The sequence below is a fragment of the Rattus norvegicus genome, chromosome 1, assembly GCF_036323735.1.
Source record: "Rattus norvegicus strain BN/NHsdMcwi chromosome 1, GRCr8, whole genome shotgun sequence".
In the NCBI taxonomy this organism is placed as follows: Eukaryota; Metazoa; Chordata; class Mammalia; order Rodentia; family Muridae; genus Rattus; species Rattus norvegicus.
This window is the reverse complement of record NC_086019.1, coordinates 88,804,547-88,825,337: the sequence shown is the minus strand read 5'-3', so window position 1 is coordinate 88,825,337 and position 20,791 is coordinate 88,804,547. Positions and strand designations below refer to the sequence as shown.

Here is a 20,791-nt window from a genome sequence, read left to right as displayed (position 1 = left end):
CTGGGTTCGGTCCCCAGCTCCGAAAAAAAGAACCCAAAAAAAAAAAAAAAAAAAAGAGAGAGAGAGAGATTTTCCTTTATTCCTTTTGCAAGCTGGGTGGCTTCTTGCCCTGAGGTCACCACTCCCTTTGTAGCATTTAGAATCAGGCTTCTCTTTAAAACTTGAGCATACCTCACGGTGCCCCTTTTCTCCTCAAACTCTACCGTTCATATTTCTTTCTGTCCACCTCTCTCCTCTTGGTGATGGGTCTCCATGAGAGGGACCACTAAGAACCACACGACGCAGTCAATACTAGGCTGTCTGGAAATCTCTGCTTGGGCCATTAATACAACACTCTTCAACTTAGCTTCAGGTAGACTTTTAGGATGAGGGCAAAAATCACCCACATTTTTTCCTAATTATGACTAGAATGGTGTCTAGGTCACTTATTAATATTGTTTGCCTCTGAGACTTCTCGAGCTGGGCCCCCAAAGCTCAATTGCCCTTGACACGGTCTTTCATTCTCCTAGGATGATCTACTAACCCTAATCGCTAAGCATCTAATCACTTTTGTAGTCCCTGTAGTCCAAAGTCATAAACTCTCCCATATTCCTTCAACAAAAGCATGGTCAGGCTTGTCACGGCAATACTCCAGTCCCTGGTGCCAACCTCTGCCTTAGTCACTCTTCTGTTGCTGTGAAGAAACGCCACGACCAAGGCAGCTCTTGTAAAGGAAGCATTTACCTGGGGCTACCTTACATGTTCAGAGGTTTAGTCCATTATCCTGGCAGCAGGGGCTTGGTGCTGGAGAAGGAGCAGAGACTTACATCCTGAACCATAGGCCGAGAGTCAGAGAAAGAGAAATGGACTTGAATATCCTTTAAAATCTCGGTACCCGTACACAGTGATATACTTTCTCCAAGAAGGCCATACCTCCTAATCCTTCTAATACTTTCAAAGAATTCCACTCCCTGGAGACTATGCATTCAAATATATAAGCCTATGGGGGCATTCTCATCCAAACCACCACACCTGCCTAGAATCCCCCAGTGAGGGGCTGGGGGCGTGGCTCAGTGGTAGAGCCCCTGCCTAGAATCCCCCAATGAGGGGCTGGGGGCGTGGCACAGTGGTAGAGCCCCTGCCTAGAATCCCCAGTGAGGGGCTGGGGACGTGGCTCAGTGGTAGAGCCCCTGCCTAGAATCCCCAGTGAGGGGCTGGGGGTGCCTTTGTATGTGTGTGTGAACAGCAATCTGCTGCAGCACCTGTGGTAGAGGCTGATGTAAACTAGAGGGAGTCACTTCTTTCCTTCCACTGCTAGTAGCAGTAGTACTGACACCTGACATGTGTGACTCCTATATTTGTGCCATAATTACTCTTCCTCTTGCAAACACACACACACATATTAATTGGGAGCACAGGGTAAGCTAAACTGGAAGAGCTGTTTCTTCAGTGCACCAGATACTGGGTTTAAGGAACACTGGATTCCACTTATGTCCAATGCTATATCACCCGTGTAACCTATAGATACAGCAAAAGAGGAAACTGCTTCTTCATTCTCACAATAAAAGCAAGGTGTCATATTAGAACAAACACGAAGACTCCATACTGACTATCCTGGACTCTTAGGGTGGCAGAAACAAGAGACCCTGCCTGTAGCCAGCAAATGTCTTGTCGGATACAGACCTGAGAAAACTGTGTTCAATCCTTGAAACACACACAGTGGAAGGAAAGAAGTGACTCCCTCTAGTTTACATCAGCCTCTACCACAGGTGCTGCAGCAGACTGGTGTACACACATACACACACACACACACACATACACACACACACACACTCACACACACATATACACACATACACACACATATACACACAGACATACACGCACACACATATACCCGCACATACACACACATACACACACATACACACATATATACACACACATATACACACATACACACACATATATACACATGCACACACATATACACACACATACACACACATGCACACACATATATACACATGCACACACATATACACACACATGCACACACATACACATACACACACATATATACACACACATGCACACACCCATGCACACAAAGGCATGCACGCACAAATTAATAATTACATAAATGAAGTGTACTGCATATTATAGGAAGACAGCTCACTTTGTCTCAGCGTGGCTGAAAATCCACCTCAGGCCCCTCTGTGCTGCACAGTGTGTCATTAAACCTGTGCCTACCTGGAGGACAGTTCACCTCAGTGCTACTCTCTCATTCCACCTCCTTTCCTACAATGTAACAAACCACGTCCATTACCACAGATGGTTGCAGGAAACTGAGTCTCAGCGTCTGCTCTGCTTGTAACTCAAGTTACTAAGCTAAGCCTTGGATATTGTGTCAGAGGCAAGAGTATAAGCTGTATTTATTCCTCTGTTGTACTCCGTTCCATTCTTTAAAAAACAGATTTAGGGGCTAAGAGATGGCTCAGCAGTTAAGAGCACTGACTGCTCTCCCAGAGGTCCTGAGTTCAATTCCCAGCAACTGCATGGTAACAGGCTTCCATGTCCCCTTCTGGTGTGTCTGAAGACAGCTACAGTGTACTCACATACATTAAATAAATAAGAAAATAAATAAATAAATCAATCTTTAAAAAAAAGATTCAGTGTGTGTGTGTGTGTGTGTGTGTGTGTGTGTGTGTGTGTGTGTGTGTGTGTAGGTGACCTTGGAGGCCATGAGTGGATGCCGAGTCCCTTGGGCTGGAGTTACGTGCAGTTTATCAACTTGCAGGGAGGGAAGAAGGAGCCTCAACTGTGAAGATGCCTTCATGAGACTGGGCCGTATGGAAGCTCATGAAGCATTTTCATTATTAGTGGTTGCTGTGGGAGGGGCCCAACACACTGCAAATGGTGCCACCCCCAGGCAAGTGGTCTTTGGTTGCATAAAAAAGGGAGCTGAGCAGCCAGGCCTGGCTTTGATCCCAGCACTCAGGAAACAGAGGGCGGGGAATTTGTGAATTTAAGTCCAGACTGATTTACATAGTGAATTCCAGGACAGCCACGGCTTCAGAGAGAGAATCTTTCTCAGCAAACACACAAACACACAAACAAATGCCTAGCAAGCTGCAGACAGCTAGCCTGGAGGCACTGTTCCCCTATGGTTCCTTCCGGCTTCGATTCTTCCTCTGCACTCCTTCAGAGACTGACAGTGAATGCGGGTAGAATCCAAGTGAACATTTTCTTACCCAAGACGGTTTGGCTCAGTGTTTTATCACAGTAACAGACACCAAAGCAGAACTGGATGTTCTCTCCTACACTTGGAAAAGTGTCCATAAACATCACATTTAAAAGATCTTTGACCCCCGTCATCCCTCATCTCACGATTTCCTCAGTAGCCAGGAGCCTGTGACAAATTTGCGTGGGGATTTCTAAGGACGGCTGACATCCAGGCCTCCACAGGAACATGTGTTGACAATAGACTTGAGGTTTGTGTGCGTATAGAGAGAGACTACGGCTTGCTGGAGTCACACAAAGTCAGCAAGGTGACCTCTTCATCCCTGCCTGAAAGTGTGATCAGATTACCAAGGTACAAATTCACACATGGCTTGCAGTGAGCTAGCCCACTACACAAGTTGTGACATGGTCAGTGATAGTTATGCATCTGAAACTAAGTTTTTTTAAAAAAGTAAAACTCATGTAGACCAGGCTAGCCTCAAGCTTGTCCTGTGGTTGAAAGCTCCTTCTTGCTCCACTTTTCAAGGGCTGGCATCGAAGGCATGCACCTCCATTCCTGGGTTACTGGGTTATTTCTACTGACCTATAGGAAAGCTGTCTGATACATTTTTCAGCTAAGTTAAGCCTAATGTTTTGTAGTTATTGAGACAGAGTCTCACTCTGAAGCCCGGGCTGGCCTGGAATTCATGATTTCCCTGTCTAAATTTCCTAATTGTTTGTGTACCACCATGTCAGACTTAGATTTTTTTTTTTCCTGAGACAGGGTTTCTCTGTGTAGCCCTGCCTTATCCTGGAACTCATACTGTAGACCAGGCTGGCCTAGAACTCATAGAGATCCGCTGGGATTAAAGGCGTCCAGCCTTTTCCTAGAGCCTTGAACACAACGATTAGACTATCTCACACAGCAAGCCTGGGCTACACAATTCCCTGATAACGCCAGGACTCAGTCTTCTTAATTGTCATTGTAGTTCTTGGCCGGCTGTCTCCTAGCAAGAGATTGCCCTCATTTCTCAAGCAAAGGCTACATAGCTTGGAGACAGCCTCAGAGACAGAACTGGTGCTTTTGCCTGGAGATGGGTGCACCTGCTCTGCCGGAGTGCAATGGCTGGGACTGGGGATGGATGGATGGATGGATGGATGGATGGATGGATAGATAGATAGATAGATAGATAGATAGATAGATAGATAGATAGATAGATAGATAGATAGACAGGCAGACAGGTAGGTAGATAGGTAGACAGAATGATGAACCCTGGTTGTCCTGGATCTCCTCTTCTTTTCTCTTCTCTTCTCTTCTCTTCTCTCTCTCTCTCTCTCTCTCTCTCTCTCTCTCTCTCTCTCTCTCTCGTGTGTGTGTGTGTGTGTGTGTGTGTGTGTAGATGAGGCTGGCCTCAAATTCAGAGATCCACTTGCCTCTGCCTCCTGAGTGCTGGGATTAAAGGCGTGCACCACCATTAAAGGCTTTTGTTATTCTCTTAATATCACTGGGCCAATGTTGTTGCTTTGAGTTTTTGGTCAGAGTGGGAGTGCTGGGGGGACCTTTATCAAGTGTCCCTGCTATTGGTTCAGTTTTCACCCACCGCTGTGTGTACACCACAGCCGAATTCTCTGCGATAGGTTCCCTCCGCTCAGGATAACTTGCCGTTGTCTCTGCCAGGGGCAGTGTAGCTGTCTGAAGGTCCAGCAATGGTGCGTGCCCCTTTGTTGCCTCTTTGATCTGTTTTGACTGAAGATCAGAGAGGCCCACTCAGCCATTGGGAGTCTTGCTTTGGTTGGGAGGGCGGGGAAGGAGCCGTTGATTCTGCCATTTCATAAGCAATCAGAAGACAAGAGCTTGCAGGAAGGGATCCATGTGAGAGGATTAAGAAAACAACAGGAAGGCCAGGTTCTGACCCAGAAGGCCAGCCTCTCTTATTGCTGCATTTGTACACACGAAGCTGTTATTAGTCCAGATAGCTCTGAACTTCTATAACTCAAAACTCAGAGCGCCCTAGCTGATGAACCACCATGAACTTGTGTAATACTCCCTTGGGAGTGGTGGCTGACAGCAAATGCATGCGTGAGAGGAGAGAAGCTCAGCAACTGAGAGCATTTGCTGACCTAGGGGACCAGAGGTCGGTTCCCAGCACAACTCCAAAGTGCTCTTCCGCCCTTCATTCATGGGCACTGCATTCATGTGCAGACACACATCAACACACACACACACACATACACACACACACACACAGAGAGAGAGAGAGAGAGAGAGAGAGAGAGAGAGAGAACACCCTATAGAAGAAGGAATTGTGCACTTGTCTGCTTAGGACAGGCCAAGGGGATGCTAACCAAACTGCGGTATTGCAGATGAAAATATTCCTGAATACTCCAAATATTTATTTGCCCTGATATTAAAATCTCTCCTGATCGGTTTTGAAATAAACGTAAGAGTTTCAAATGTTGTGTCTTTGCATATTTTTACTCATGGAGCAAAAAGCACTGAGTAAGGAATGCGTTAAGTCATGAGGGCGCATGGCTTCGTTTTATTCATTTATTTTCCTGTAGAGGAGAGTCACGTAGGTCTGGGCACCGTGAGGGTGTCAGATAGCTGCCATGTGTTCCTCTTCCACTTGTCACAGCTGAGCCATCTCTCCAGTCACGCCTGGCAGCCTTGCCGGCGGACAGGCTCCCCTGACACCAAGCTAATGCTACTGGTGGAGTGGATATCACTCTTTTGTTAATCCCCGCTGAAGTGTGTGGTGTTGGGAAGTTCTTGGATCTCAGCCATAGCTTGTTGAGGTTTTGAAAACTCTCAGTAAAGTCCTTTTTTGCAATGCTGTGTCCCTTCCCAACCACCGTCGGTGTTCATGGTGGGTACAAACAGTAGGTCTCCATTAACAAAACAGAACGGCGTTACAGGCCTTCGTTTCTGCCCAGGTTCTCAGGCAGATAACTGCTTCTGAACTCTCCGTTCCTACAGAATTTATCATTGCTGTGGGCCCTTTGATGGACCAGGAGGCCCGAGCTCCACCGGAAACCCTTACCACACGCGTCACACGTGTAAGGTTTCTCTCCTGTGTGCACACGCTGATGAGCCTGGAGATTGGATCTCTGACTGAAGTCCTTCCCACACACCTCGCATTTGTATGGCTTCTCCCCCGTGTGGACTCGCTGATGGGCTTGGAGACCGGAATAGCCGCTGAAGCCCTTACCGCACAGTTCACACTTGTAGGCTCTCCCTTCTGCGTGGATCCTCTGATGCGCCTGGAGGCCGGCGCTCTCGCTGAAGCCCTTTGCGCACGTCTCACACTTGTATGGTTTTCCCCCTGCGTGGACCCTCCGGTGTGCCTCGAGGCGGGAACCCTGACTGAAGCCTTTCCCACACACCTCACAGTTATATGGTTTCACTAGAGTGTGGACTCTCTGGTGACCTTGTAGGTATGCTCTCTGACTGAAGCCCTTCCCACACACCTCACATATATATGGTCTCTCTCCAGAGTGCACGCTCTGATGGCTTTGAAGGTAGGATTTCTGACTAAAGTTCTTGCCGCACTCGTGACACTGGTAAGGTTTCTCTCCTGTGTGGATTCTCTCATGGGCCAGGAGAGTTGAGGCCTTACTGAAGCCTTTGCCACATTCTCCACATTTATAGGGTTTCTCTCCGGTGTGAACCCGCTGATGGATCTGAAGATTGAAGCTCCAGCTGAAGCCCTTCCCACACTCCTCACACTTGTACGGTTTCTCTCCGGTGTGAACTCTCTGGTGGCCTTGCAGGTGTGAACTCCGGCTGAAGCCCTTCCCACACTCCTCACACTTGTACGGTTTCTCTCCGGTGTGAACTCTCTGGTGGCCCTGCAGGTATGCACTGCGGCTGAACCCCTTCCCACACTCCCCACACTTATACGGTTTCTCTCCGGTGTGAACTCTCTGGTGGGCTTGAAGGTAGGCACTCCGGCTGAACCCCTTCCCACACTCCCCACACTTGAATGGCTTCTCCCCTGTGTGGATTCTCTGATGAACTTGAAGAGCCCGTCTGTGACTGAAGCCCTTCCCACAGGCGCTGCATTTATGCAGCATCTGTTTCTCACAATCCTTGGGGGTGGAACCCCAGTTACAGCCATTTCCACCCTCTTTACGAAAGGGCTTCTCTCGAATGTGAAGTTTCTGATGGCCTTGAAGGCACAAAGTTTGACCGAAGCTGGTACAGCATGTGCGATTGTGTGGTTGTCCCTGGGGGCGCACTGCTGGGAAGTCCTGAAAATGTGGGGGCAGACTGAAGTGGTTACCACAGTCAGGGTTACACAGAGTCTCTTCCACATGAACTCTGTGTGGACTGTTCAGGTTTGAGCAATGTGTGAAATCTTTCCTACATTCCGCACCTTGACACAGTTTCTCTTCGGCACTTATTTTCCGATTCACTTGAAGACATAAACTCTGATTAAGAACATTCCCATTCTCCTCATGATTATTGGGTTCTTCTCCAGAATGAGCCCTAAAAGTTCTCTTGCGGTGGGAACAACTACCAACAGCTTGCTCCGGGATGCTGCATTTCTGGGAGGTGTTGCCTGGGTGCGCACACCCACAAGTGTTAAGAGGGGAACCATGGTGGACATTCTCACTGCACTTGTATGGCACTTGCTCCATATGCGCTCTCTGAGGTGACTGAGGAGGTGGGCTCCTAACAACACCTTCATCTCCTGTCTCAAGATCTGGATGGCCATGAAGAGCTGACCTATTCCCACAGCCCTCTCCACACGGACTGTGTGTATGGGGCTTCCCTCCTGAGCGGCACTGCTGATGTGTGTGAGAGCTGTGGTGGCTATCGTCATGGCCCCAGGATTTTCTATACTTGGTACATGGGCAGGGCTCCGGCCCTAATTCAATCAAGTCCTGATTAAGTAATGATGCCTTCATAGTCTCTCCTCTGTGGTCATGGAAACGGTAGCTTTTTCCTTTGCCATGTAGCCCCTCATCACTGTGGTAGGAGGACCAGCCGATGCTGTCACACCTACAGAAGTGATATCTTAATGATGTTTGCTGACCTTTCCACAGGCAATTACAGGGCCTGCCAAGATGTGGCTCCTCCCATGACTGCTGGCATCTCTGAGAAGGAAACTCTGGATGTTCTATGGAAGCAGAGTCTTCATGTACAGGAGGCAACACGTAATTCCCATCTTCGGAAATCTGAACGGGCATTCCTGCCCACAGCAGGCAGGGAGGCCCTCCTTGGCGCCAAGATTCACTGGTACTCTCTTGGCATCTTTTTATAAACTCTTGACCCCATGGCCAGGTCTGACAGGAGAGTTCCTCAGGACAAAGGGAGTTTAATTCCTCTGTGTCTTCAGCGTTCTCCACAGTATGTCCACTCCTTCTTCCTATGGGGAGGAGAATCCGGGCAAATGCACAAGTGAACGCCTTATGGAGAGACTGCCTCACTTTGCACTCTGCTCACAGCAGGACACTGGCATATCACAATGTTTCTATGGGTCCTTGCAAGGCACCTGATACACACCTAGGAGCCGCAAAACTGAGGCTCTCTAGGTACCTTAAGTTCTGGGTTTTATAATAAAATCTGGACGTAAAATATAGCCCCATTCAAAAGATCCAGTGAACTTTATGCATGTCACTGTGCCTTTACCACGGGTTGTTGGGTGATCCAGTGGACAAAAGAAAAGGGATATTCCAAAGTAGAAAAGTGTCTTTTGTCTTCTGTGTATGTGTGTGTGTGTGTGTGTGTATATGTGTATGTGTGTGCATGAGTGTGTGTGTGTGCATGTGCATGCCTGTGTGTCTCTGTGTGTGTGCATGTGGGGGGGGTGCATGTGTGTCTGTATATGTGTGTACATGAGTGTGCATGCACATGTGTACATGTATGTGAATGTGTATGCGTGTGCATGCTTCTGTGTGTGCATGTATGTGTGCGTGTAGATGTGTATGTGTGAATGTGTGCATGTGTGAGTATCTGTATATGTGTGTGCGTGCACATGTGTGTACATGTGTGTATGCATGTGCATGACTCTGTGTGTGCCTCTGTGTGTGTGTGTGTGTGTGTGTGTGCGCACGCGTACTCAAGTACTCAACTTGGAGAAGTCAGTTCACTTCTTTCCACCACATGGGTGGTGCCATCTGACCAGCCTGCTTAAGCACTTTGAAGTCCATTGGAGTAGTTAGGAAGTGTGGAGCAGGGGAGCATTAAGGCGGGAGCTGGCACATCCTCCCACTCACTCTCCCCGATGCACCACTCTCACCTGAGAGCCCACCCGCTTGGGCGTCTGCCGCCACCATCCAAAGCTTCTCGTCATTCTCCAGCTGGGCTATCAGACCTGGTTTGAAAGGCTGATGTGCTGGTGAAAAAAGAAAAGCAAGCGTTTGATGTCTACCTTGTCAAAATGAGATTAAAAAAAAAAAAAAGGCTGGGTATGGAGGTGTATGTCTGTTGTACCTGCATTTGGAGGGAAAGGACGGCAGATCAGAGGTTCAAGGTCACCCTCAGCTATACAGTAAGTCTGTAGCCTGGGCAATAGGAGACCCTGACTCCAAGAAACAAAAACAAACAAACAAAAAGAAAAATGAAAGGAAAGGAGTAAGGGAGGGAGGGAGGGAGGGAGGGAGGGAGGGAGGAAGGGAGGGAGGGAGGGAGGGAGGGAGGAAGGAAGGGAGGGAGGGAGGGAAGAAGGGAGGGAGGGAGGGAGGGAGGAAGGAAGGAAGGGAGGGAGGGAGGGAGGGAAGAAGGGAGGGAGGGAGGGAGGAAGGAAGGGAGGAAGGGAGGGAGGGAGGGAGGGAGGGAGGGAGGGAGGAAGGGAGGGAGGGAGGAAGGAAGGGAGGAAGGGAGGGAGGGAGGGAGGGAGGGAGGAAGGAAGGGAGGAAAAGATCTCCAGAGCTGGAGAGACGGCCCAGCAATTCAAAGCACTGGCTGCCCTTCCAGAGGACTCAGCGTTTGAGTCCCAGAACCACATGGTGGTTCACAACTACCTAGAACTCCAGTTCTAGGAAGTCTGATGCGCTCTCTGGCCTCTGTGGGCACCTGCATTCACATGGCACACATGCAAGGCTACACACACACACACACACACACACACACACACACACACACACACACACACACGGTGCTGGTTTGAATGTGCTTGGCTCAGGAAGTGGCACTATTAGGAGGTGTGGCCTTGGAGTGGGCGTGGCCTTGTTGGAGGAAGCGTGTCACTGTGGTGGTGAGCTTGGAGAGCTTTTTCCTAGCTGCCTGAGGATGCCAGTCTTCTCCTCGATGCATTCAGATGAAGATGTAGAACTCTCAGCTCCTCCTGCACCATGCCTGCCTGGACACTGCCATGCTCCCACCTTGATGATAATGGACTGAACCTCTGAACCTGTAAGCCAGCCCCAATTAAATGTTGTCCTTTATAAGAGTTGCCTTGGTCATGGTGTCTCTTCACAGCAATGAAACCCTAACTGCAACACACACTAAATATATTTTTAAAATAACTCCTAGAGAATCAGAGTAAGAAATGGTCACTGCCGTCCACTCTATAAAACAAAGCAAGCTGGAGCAACATACTGAATGGGTTTCCATAAAGCAGTGCTGAAGGGCTCAGGTGCCCACCCTCCTAGTTTGCTTCCTATTGCCACAGTAAACACCATGACTACTTGGGGAAGAAAGGGTTTACTTCATCTCCCAGCTTATAGACCATCATGAAGGGAAGCAGGGCAGGAGCTCATGGCAGGAACCTGGAGGGAGGAACTGAGGCAGAGGCATGGAGGGTGCTGCTTACTGGTTTCTCCATATGACTTGCTCAGCCTGCTTTCTTATGCAGCTCACAGGGGTGGCTCAGGGGTGGCACTGCCCACCGTGGGCGGGGTCCTTTCATAGCAACAACTAATCAAGAAAGTGCCACCTGGGCTTGCCTACAGGCCAGTCATTCTGATGGGGGTGTTCTCTCAAATGAGGGTCCCCTCCCCAGACAACTCTAGCTTGTTTGTGAAGCTGGCAAAAATAAAAATAAAAAACCAAACAGGACTCCCATACACAGCTCAAAGGACAGACTTTTGCCTGGAAGGATCCAGGAGAAACCTCTGTGCTTCCAGTCAGAGAGCCAAGCATAGAGAATAACTTCAAGTGTCCCCAGGCTCCCCCTCACCCCCATTTCTTACCCACTGAGAGCAGCGTCCTGAAGTTCTCCAGCATCACCTCTCGGTACAGCTTCCTCTGGGCAGCATCCAGCAGCCCCAGCTCCTCCTCGCTGAAGACCACGGCCACATCCCTGAAGGTCACCATCTCCTGTGTCACCAAACACATGTATGTAGGCTGTGACTACAGAAGACACGGTGCTGGAAACACGTGAAGAGAGAAGCTGTGTGGGACTGAGAGCCTCTCGGGTTGAATTTCTTGCCTCTTCCTGTCCCCTACTTGGCTAGATCCACCCACCATGAAGGCCAAACAGCAAAAGGAAATCCGTGTGTGTGTGTGTGTGTGTGTGTGTGTGTGTGTGTGTGTGTGTGTATGTGTGTGTGTGAGTGTGTGTGTGTGTGTTGCATATATGTGGGTGCACATACATGTGCGGGTGGCATATTGTGATGGTTTGTATATACTCAGCCCAGGGAGTTGCACTATTAGCAGGTGTGGCCCCGTATCCATGGCTGTGGGCTTTTTTTTTTTTCCTTTCTTTCTTTTTTTCGGAGCTGGGGACGGAACCCAGGGCCTTGCGCTTGCTAGGCAAGCGCTCTACCACTGAGCTAAATCCCCAACCCTGGCTGTGGGCTTTAAGAGCCTTCTCCTAGCTGCTTGGAAGTCAATCTTCTGCTAGCAGCCTTCAGATGAAGATGTAGAACTCTCAGCTCCTCCTGCACCATGCCTGCCTGGACACTGCCATGCTCCTGCCTTGATGGTAATGGACTGAACCTCTGAACTGTAAGCCAGCCACAGTTAAATGTTGTCCCTTATAAGAGTTGCCTTGGTCATGGTGTCTGTTTGCAGCAGTAAAACCCCAACTAAGGTACGCGTGCACGTGGATGTACACTGTCTGTGAGTGTGCATGTGTGTATGTCCATACCTGTGCAGGAGCACTGTCTGTTCTCACAGAGGACCCAGATTTGGTTCCTAGAAAGCACAAGGTGGCTCAGAACCATCTGCAACTCCAGCTCCGGGGATCTGATGCCCTCTCTGGCCTCCATGGATACCACCAGACACACACATGTTGCACATGCAGGCAAGACACTCATATACACAAAATAAAAATATATAATCCTTAAAATAAAATAGAAGGACAATACAGTATTTCAACTGTCACCTAATGGCTGTAGACATAAGTTATATATGGATATGTGTGCACATGTATGTGCATCTGTGTGCATGCATATGTGTATGCATGTGTATGTGTTCATGTGTATGAATGTATGTATGCATGCATGTATGTATGCATGGTGCGTGCGTGTGTGTGTGTGTGTGTGTGTGTGTGTGTGTGTGTGTGTGTGTATTCAGACACACAGCCTTGAGTCTTTAGAAGGTTACATTCAGTGATGATTTCCCAGACTGTCTTTCATGGTTTCATTTTCCTTCCTGTGTAGCTAAGGACGGACATTGGGGTTTTCCCAAATCCAGGTGAGTGCTGTGCCCTGGGCTACGCAACCCCAAAACTGTTTTTTGAGTCAAGTTTCTCCATAGGTGGAACACCAACCTGCCGGATGCCTCCGGAATTTGTAAGTTTGTGGGTGGGGAATAATTTAATACAGTGGGTGGGGTCATCACAGTTCACTGACAACATCGGAAGATTTTAAACACACACTATTCTAACTGGAAACAATGTCGAATTCCATGTCATGCCACAGCAAATGCAGCCAGGAATGTGGCTTTAAATGATCCGGGGGGGGCGGGGGGGTACTGTAAGCAAGGTGGCGATATGTGTAGTTTTTAAACTTCTTTTCTCTTTTACACTGTTCATTTACAAAATAAAACTGATGTGTCTGTCTAGCCAAGGCTACATGATGATACCTTAGTTCAAAAAGAAAAGGAAGGAAGGAAGGAGGGAGGGGAGGAAGGAAGGAAGGAATACTAACCTAACCCCCCACAAAAGGGAGTGACTCAAACTGAACAGAAAGGAGCCTTGGAAGCAGCTTGGCAGGTAAAGGCACTTACTGGCCCTCAGACTATCTACCTGCGTTCAATCCCAGAACCAACATGGCGGAAGCCAGGGACTAGGCTCCCAGAAGTTGTCCTCTAACTTTGGCAGGCACACCGTGGCATGAGTGCTCCCCCATGAATAAACAAATAGATTTTAAAATAAACAAAAGTAGACTTTTCTTTGCACCCGATACATACGCAGCCCGTACCTGCTGCCATTCCTTACTGAGGAACAGTGTGCCCACTCTGAAACAGGAGGGGAACGTAACCGCACAAATAAAAATTAACTCACCTGCAATTTGGTCATTTTCTCCTCCTTTTTCCTAGGAAACGATGGAGACCTGGGAAGGCAGCACAGCGTGATAGACACCATGAGAGAGGGAAAACACAGTGAGATCAAGCTGCCTCTCCCCTCTGCAAGCAGCCTTATGCACACGCTGCCCACTGGAGCATGCGCACCACATTCTAGGCACCCCAGGATGTCCCGCCCCAGGCTATAAACAGAACCGGACTTCCCAGCTGCCTTTAGTACATGCTGGCCATCTCCCCGAGTGCTCACTCTTGTCCTGGGAAATGTGGTGAAGGAAGCTGGAGAAATACATTGGTTCCAAGTAACAGCAAGGGACAAAATGCCTTTGCTCAGAATCTGGGGCTGGGCCGTGATGGCTCAGCAGGTAAGGAGGCTTGCTGCCAAGCCTGATGACCTGAGTTTAATCCCCAGGACACACATGAAAGAAGAGAACTGGCTTCTGCAGGTTGTCCTCTGATGTGCGCTTACACACACACACACACACACACACACACACACACACACACACACACACACACGAAATAAATGTTACTAATTTATTTTTAGAGGAGTTTGGTGTTATTGTGTGCTCAGTTCATGAACTTCTAACACTTCAATTCTGTCTTCTGCAAAATGACTGTAACAGTGCTAGCGCTCAGTGTTAAGGGCTGCTGGGATTTTTGTGTTCCAAGAGTAGACAGTTTCAGTAAGGAACAAAACCTCTCAATGTCCCCATGACTGCCGGGAAGTGGATTCTACTTTGCATCACAGAATTTCCCTGCATGGAAGAGTATGCATTGAATCTCCCACTGAGGGGGCTGAGGGCAGTGTGATTCAGTGGTAGAGCCCCTGCCTAGAATCCTCCCACTCCCATCCCAGGAGAGGCTGGGGGTGTGACTCAGTGTTATGTAGCAATGTCTTCAAGATAAAACATCCCACCCTGCAGAGATCCTCCTGACATAGAACATGCTCTAAGGAGAGGTAAAACATTTAATCCTTCAGGGAAGCTTACTAAAATTTAGGAAGTAAATAACTTGTGGGTCCGAGTCTGCTCCACTGCTATGCAAAGCAGAAGCTGGATTCGGGGGTCCCCAGGGCTGTGGGCTCTCAAACTCTTGGACATTCAGGTGCTACTGGGTCCAGCTTGTCCCAGCAGTGATTGTCCTTAGCTTGGTGGAGGCAGGCTTGGTAGCCACTGTATCTGGGAGCACTGCAACTCTGTAGTCAAATGCCTTTCCCAAAGCTCCCCGTGGAGATCTTGATGAGAGAGACTGTCCATGGTTCTAAACAGTTTATTGGTCATTCGTGGCAGAAACTGGGTGCATAATGTACCATACCCACTTCTCAGGGTGAGCCTGAGATTAAATACCTTTTGCAGGGAGGAATGTCTGGAAAAACGAAGCTTATTGGCTAAGCCCTCTAGGTACTTCATTAGCATGGAGAACTCTGTTTTGGGCCTACATGTTCATAGAACACATTTCTTTTTTGTGAGGAACACGGCATATGTTCTAGGCCAGGAATCTGGCAGGGAACAGAGAATCCCCTAAGTCTCAGATGTGTGCCCATCAGATCTCTGGGTCTCAACCTGCTCTACCTTACCAAACTTCCTGGCATGGTTTTACCATCTAACACAACTCAAAAGTGTCAGGAAATCCCTGAAACTGATCAGATTCACTAGACCTTCCCTTCCCAGACTATTATAAGCAGTAAAGAATAGAAGAGGTTCACATCACATCTGAGGTCCCAGAAGCAGAGACTAGCTTGAGCAGACTTCACTGAACTACCTGGTGAAATGTAAACTTAAAGGTTCTTTGGAGAGTCAGTTGTCTTGGAAGGTGTTTTGCTGGGGCAAACACGTAAAGGAGTGGACACAGGTGAAAGACAAAGGCAGATTTGTGAGGGAACATTTAGCTGAAGCAGACACAGGAGAAAAGATGTGTCTGATAAAGCAAGTGTGTGGAAGGACACATGTATTGGTCCGCCTTACTTTGCATAGTTGAGTTACATTTGTTGGGACTCCATAGAGAGAAATGCACCAAAAAATTTCTGGTCGTGTGCGGCAGTTTCTTGCCACTTCCACAGACTCTGGCTGATTGGCAGAGTGAGGTCAGCTAAGACAGATTCACATGCTGAGCCAAGACCCGTGGAGGACATGTGATGTTTAGAGGGTATAAACAGGACTAGATGGACAGTGACAGAAGCTGTTTGGCTTGCTCACAGAGCTAGCTGTGCAACACTTGTGGGTCTTCATTGATCTTCGCTTCCCTGAGAAAGACACAGCCGAGAACTCCTGGTGTCCCTCCTGGTCCCCTCCTGCTAACTTGAGCTGAGACTGAGGCATGGCTTCCTCTGCCAGGTAATGCCACCACTGCTGATTCCTGTTGGCTACCCCAACGCTACAGAACTAGACTGCGGGTGTATCCTCCAAGTGTTTGTGAGTGGATCAAGCTGCTGCTGCTGACCTGTGAATTGAACTTCTGATTTCCAGACAACACAGATGGGAGATGCTCTAAAGAACCTTTCTAAACAGGTCCACTTCCCCTGTATCCTTTCTTTCTCACTACCTCGGCGGGGTGGTGGGCTACAAGGTAGGCTAAAGCATGTAAGAACCATCATTAAAAGTAGACTTCAAAAAAAAAATTAAAGTTATAACCTGAAAAGGACGCTCTCTAACCTGTTGGTCTGCCCGCAGGCTGTGTGGTGTGCTCCGGGTTCCCAGTTTCGTGAGCTGTCACCCATGCTGGAGTGAGCTTTAGAGATGTGACTGTCTTTGACTAATTTCTGCTCCTACTCCTCACCCATACTCCTGTGACTAACCCCAATAAACCCACTGCTTCACCATGTTGGACTTTTTGGGTTGTCACTGGTTCCCTACCTGGGATGAGTAGATATTTGGTCATGTCTCCCCAGGAAGTGTCACACAATGTTCAGTGACAGAGCCAATATACAGAACTCACCAGTGAGGGGCTGGTGAAGCGGCTTAGTGATAGAGGCATTGAGTTCTACCTCCAGCATAACAAAATAACGAAATGGCTGGGGAGACAGCTCAGTATTCAGAGGGCTTGCTGCCCAAGCCTAAGTAAGTGAGCTCAGTCCTCGGCACCCATGTGAAGAGAACTCCCTGACTGTGTGCCTATGGGAGGTGCAGACGGGAAGACTGCTGGGGCTTGCAGGACACTGACCTAGCTTCAAGTTCAGTGAGAGACTGTCTCAAGAGAATTAAGCAGTGATAGAGAAGGACATCTGATGTCCTCCTCCTGCTCCCGTCTCTGCACTTGCGTGGGTGTTTACCCCCAAAATACATATGCATGCACTGCACAGATAGGCACACAAAAATCCAGTCTGATTTGGAAGGAGAAACCAGGGCATGGACCAAAAGTGTTAGAGAATAGGAGCTGCCCGTAATAAACATCAAACATGCTAAGGCCACCTCTCTCGTCGCCGCTCGAGTTAACAGTCCACACGCCAGGTTTCATTTGTCTCTGAACAGTGTGTTTATTTAGATTAGTGGCTATAAATCCATACACATCACCTAAAAAGGCTACGTTCTCTAGCATCCCACCGAAGCTGCCTGGGGGCAGGGATAGAGGGGCGCTTCTTTCACAGCCATTTTCAAAGAAGTTGGATAGATTTGAGGCGAAGGTCCCTGTTGCAGGGCACACCCACACAAACGGGTGATGCTAATTCCTCCTGCACAAGGCAAGAGGCATGATGGGAACTCTAGACCGCTCCTATTCCCTAAACAGTGTGGCTTAGATGAGAGACCGATCTGAGATCAGCACCGGAGACACCAGTAAACTCCGCCCATCACAAACAACGAAACTGAAGAGAACGCATTGTACCCTCGGTCCTCCTTAACTGCTTTCACCTACGCTGTTTATTATGTATTTATTTATTTTTACTATTTCATTCATTTTATCTTTTTTTTCCCCCGGAGCTGGGTCATTTTATCTCTTATCTTCTTACTCTAGTTCCAGAATTTCTGTTTCTTCTTGGCGGTTGATCGTGAATTGTAACAAGTATGTCTAATTTTTCACAGTGTTTATTTTAGTTTGTTAAAATTGAAAAAGTTTTTTGTTCTATTTTTTTTTCTATCTTTTTAAAATTTACTTCACGTATATGAGTACACTGTAGCTGTCTTCAGACCAGAAGAGGGCATCGGATCCCATTACAGATGGTTGTGAGCCCCCATGTGGTTGCTGGAAATTGAACTCAGGACCTCTGGAAGAGCAGTCAGTGCTCTTAACCTCTGAGCCATCTCTCCAAGCCTTGTTCTATTTTTTCTTTTTTTTAAAGACAGGGTTTCTCTGTGTAGCCCTGGCTGTCCTGGAACTTTCTTTGTAGACCAGGCTGGCTTCAAACTCAGAGATCTACCTGCCTCTGCTTCCTGAGTGCTGGAATTAGAGGTGTGCACCACCACACCCAGCTAAAATTTTATTTACTTACTATGTGGCCATGTGCACAGTAAGTACCACCTGTGTGTGGAAGTCAGCGGGCAATTGTGGGAGTTGGGTCTCTCCTTTCACCGCGTGGCTCCCAGGGATTTAACTTTACCTGCTGAACCACCTTTGTGGCCCCCCTACAGCATGTTTAATACAAACACTCCAATACTGCTTGTGAAATCCAGACGCCTTGGCGTGGGGTACCCTGCTTGCTATAACTGACAAAATCTCTATCAAGAAAGATATACATTCTATGCTTTTTCTCTCACACGGGGCTAGGAGTTAAACTTAGGGCTGGGCACATGTTTCATTTTCTTGTTTTTGTTTGTTTGTTTGTTTTAATATATGGGTTGAGGACTTCAACATTGCCCTTTATATTTTAATTTTTATTTATTATTATGTGTCTGCCTGCTTGTCTATCTGCAACCCCAGGCATTCCGTGTCCTCAGAGGCCAGTGAGTCCCTGGAAACTGGAGTAACAGTTGGTTACAAGTCACCTCTGGGTTCTGGGACCTGAAGCTGGGGTCTCTGCAAGAGCAGAAACAGTATTGATTGTTAAGCATCTCTCCAACCCCAATTCCACTTTTTAAAGAAGCGTCTATTTATTTGAGGGTGTGCGCATCTACAGAAATTCTCTTCTTCCACCATGAGAGTCCTGAGGATCAAACTCAGGATGGCAGACTTGGTGGCAAGTGCTTTTGCAGGCTGAGACATTTCAGTATGCCTAGTACAGACAGGATTGTAGAGATGGGGCTGGAGAGGTGGCTCAGTGGTTAAGAGCACCGACTGCTCTTCCACAGGTCCTGAGTTCAAATCCCAACAACCACACGGTGGCTCACAACCATCTGTAACAGATTCTGGTGTACCTCAAGACAGCTTCAATGTACTCATATACATTAAATAAATAAAATATTTTTAAAAAGATCGTAGAAATGACTCTGTAGTGTATCCGATTAAAAAAGTAGTTTAGACTATAAAGAAGAAATATAATCACCTAGGAACACAGAATGTAATGATAATACTTTTATATTTTTTGGTACATTCAGTAAATTTTTAGCCTATGTTTTAAAAAACAAATTTTACTTTTTCCTTAAATAGATGTGATAAAAATAAGTAAATTAAATAATGATGACTGCACTCCAATAAAGCTCTTATAAGAGTTATATTTATTAATTTGTATAAAACCCTTTCAGCATTTAGTATTAAATGGCATCCTTACTGTTTATGTCCAAGCATTTCTTCATCCCGTCCAGAACTTATTCATAACTGGTTCTGCCAATGAGTAAAGGGAACCTCACTCCTCAGAAGAGGAGGTAGGAAGGATTGACAGAAGGATGCTAAGCTCTATCCATGTGTGTACTAGTTACTTTTCTGTTGCTGTGATAAAAAACCATGAATAAGGCATCTTGTGGGAGAATGCATTTATTTTGGCTTTCAGTTCCTTAATGGTAGGGACAGCATGGCAGGTGGCAGGCTCGTCAACAGGATACAGAAACTGAAAGATACCACAGGCCACCTGAAGCACAGAGCAGAGCAAGTAAACGTCTAGGGGCCTGACCCCGCCCCCATGACGTACTTCCTCCAGCAAGGCCGCACCACCTCCAGAAACAGCACCCCGCCCTCTAAACTGTGGACCTAGCATCCGAAGGCCAGACACTACAGGGATGCTTCTCATTCAAACTACTGCACCACCACCACGTTCTGTGCTACCCCTTTTCCCTGCAGCACTTTTCAAATAAAGGATTAAGAAGACAAGATTCTGGGAGAAATCGAACTTCAGCAAACCCCCCCTCCCCGCCCCCATAAGGCACAGTGGACATTGCACACAACAGCTGGAAACGATTGTCTCAACGACAAAAATGTCATTAAGGGTTTTGATAATGGGGACAGGCTGCGTCAAGAGACCCTACAGCAGGAGCTCTGAGAGCAACACTAAAGCTTCCAGCTTCTCTGGAATTTGGAGAGTACTGATTGCAAATGTCCCATCTACCACGCGTCAGCTGTTTTGAGCCTTGCAGGAAACTCTAGATCACTCTTAGCTAGGTACCAAGGAGTGAAGGAAGAAACGGAGGCAGAGATGGAGAATCTGAACTCCACTGCTGGGAGATGGCATCGCTGACTGGGGCTAGGAAGGCGGCTGGGGGTGCACAACACCCAGCAGATCCTCCATCCAGGTGACTGACAGCCCCTGGCTAAACCTCAGTCAGTTTGTGCAATCGCAGCACGCTTGGGCAGGCTCTTTCAAAGGTCGCCTTCTGCCTTTCAGAGGCAGATTTCCTTACCCAGGATACACACTTAGTGGCTATCGCACATGGAAACCTGAAACGGATCGCACAGACTCGGGAGGGGTCAGTAAAGGGGAGGGCTCACCTTTCTGAAAGGAACAGGACAAGGCCTCGCACACCTGGGGCGGAAGTGACTCTTCCCTCATTAGCAGCCCGGACTACACTTCCCAGAATTTCCGAAGGGAGAAAGGAGGACATAATCTCCTGCTGAGAAAGTTATTCTTACACAAACTACAGTTCCCACATCCCCCAACCGGAATAGGGTGGCCTCTCAACCTCCTGCAGCGGAAGTTATCCTATTTTCCCGGGTATGGCAGGGTCATGAACTACATTTCCCAGAATTCTCAGAGTCCCTCCGCCTTCCCAGAGCGGAAGTGCCATGGAGTAAGGAAACTGGATTGGATCTCAAACTTTGAAAGTCCAGAACAGCGTCTTTAGCGTACCCGAAGCCAAAAATCTTCCAAACCAC

The 20,791-nt window shown here is 47.9% G+C and overlaps 1 protein-coding gene across 1 annotated transcript; it reads right to left on the bottom strand.

Moving 5' to 3' along the window:
• Positions 1-5,448: 5,448 nt before the first annotated feature.
• Positions 5,449-20,505, bottom strand: Zfp112 (zinc finger protein 112). The gene is made up of 4 exons (NM_001107487.1): positions 20,408-20,505; positions 11,341-11,467; positions 9,447-9,542; positions 5,449-8,573 (listed from the first exon to the last, which is right to left on the bottom strand). The coding sequence occupies exons 2-4, from the start codon at positions 11,462-11,464 to the stop codon at positions 6,112-6,114; spliced, it is 2,682 nt and encodes an 893-aa protein (NP_001100957.1). The 5' UTR covers positions 11,465-11,467; positions 20,408-20,505; the 3' UTR covers positions 5,449-6,111.
• Between the last annotated feature and the right edge of the window lie 286 nt (positions 20,506-20,791).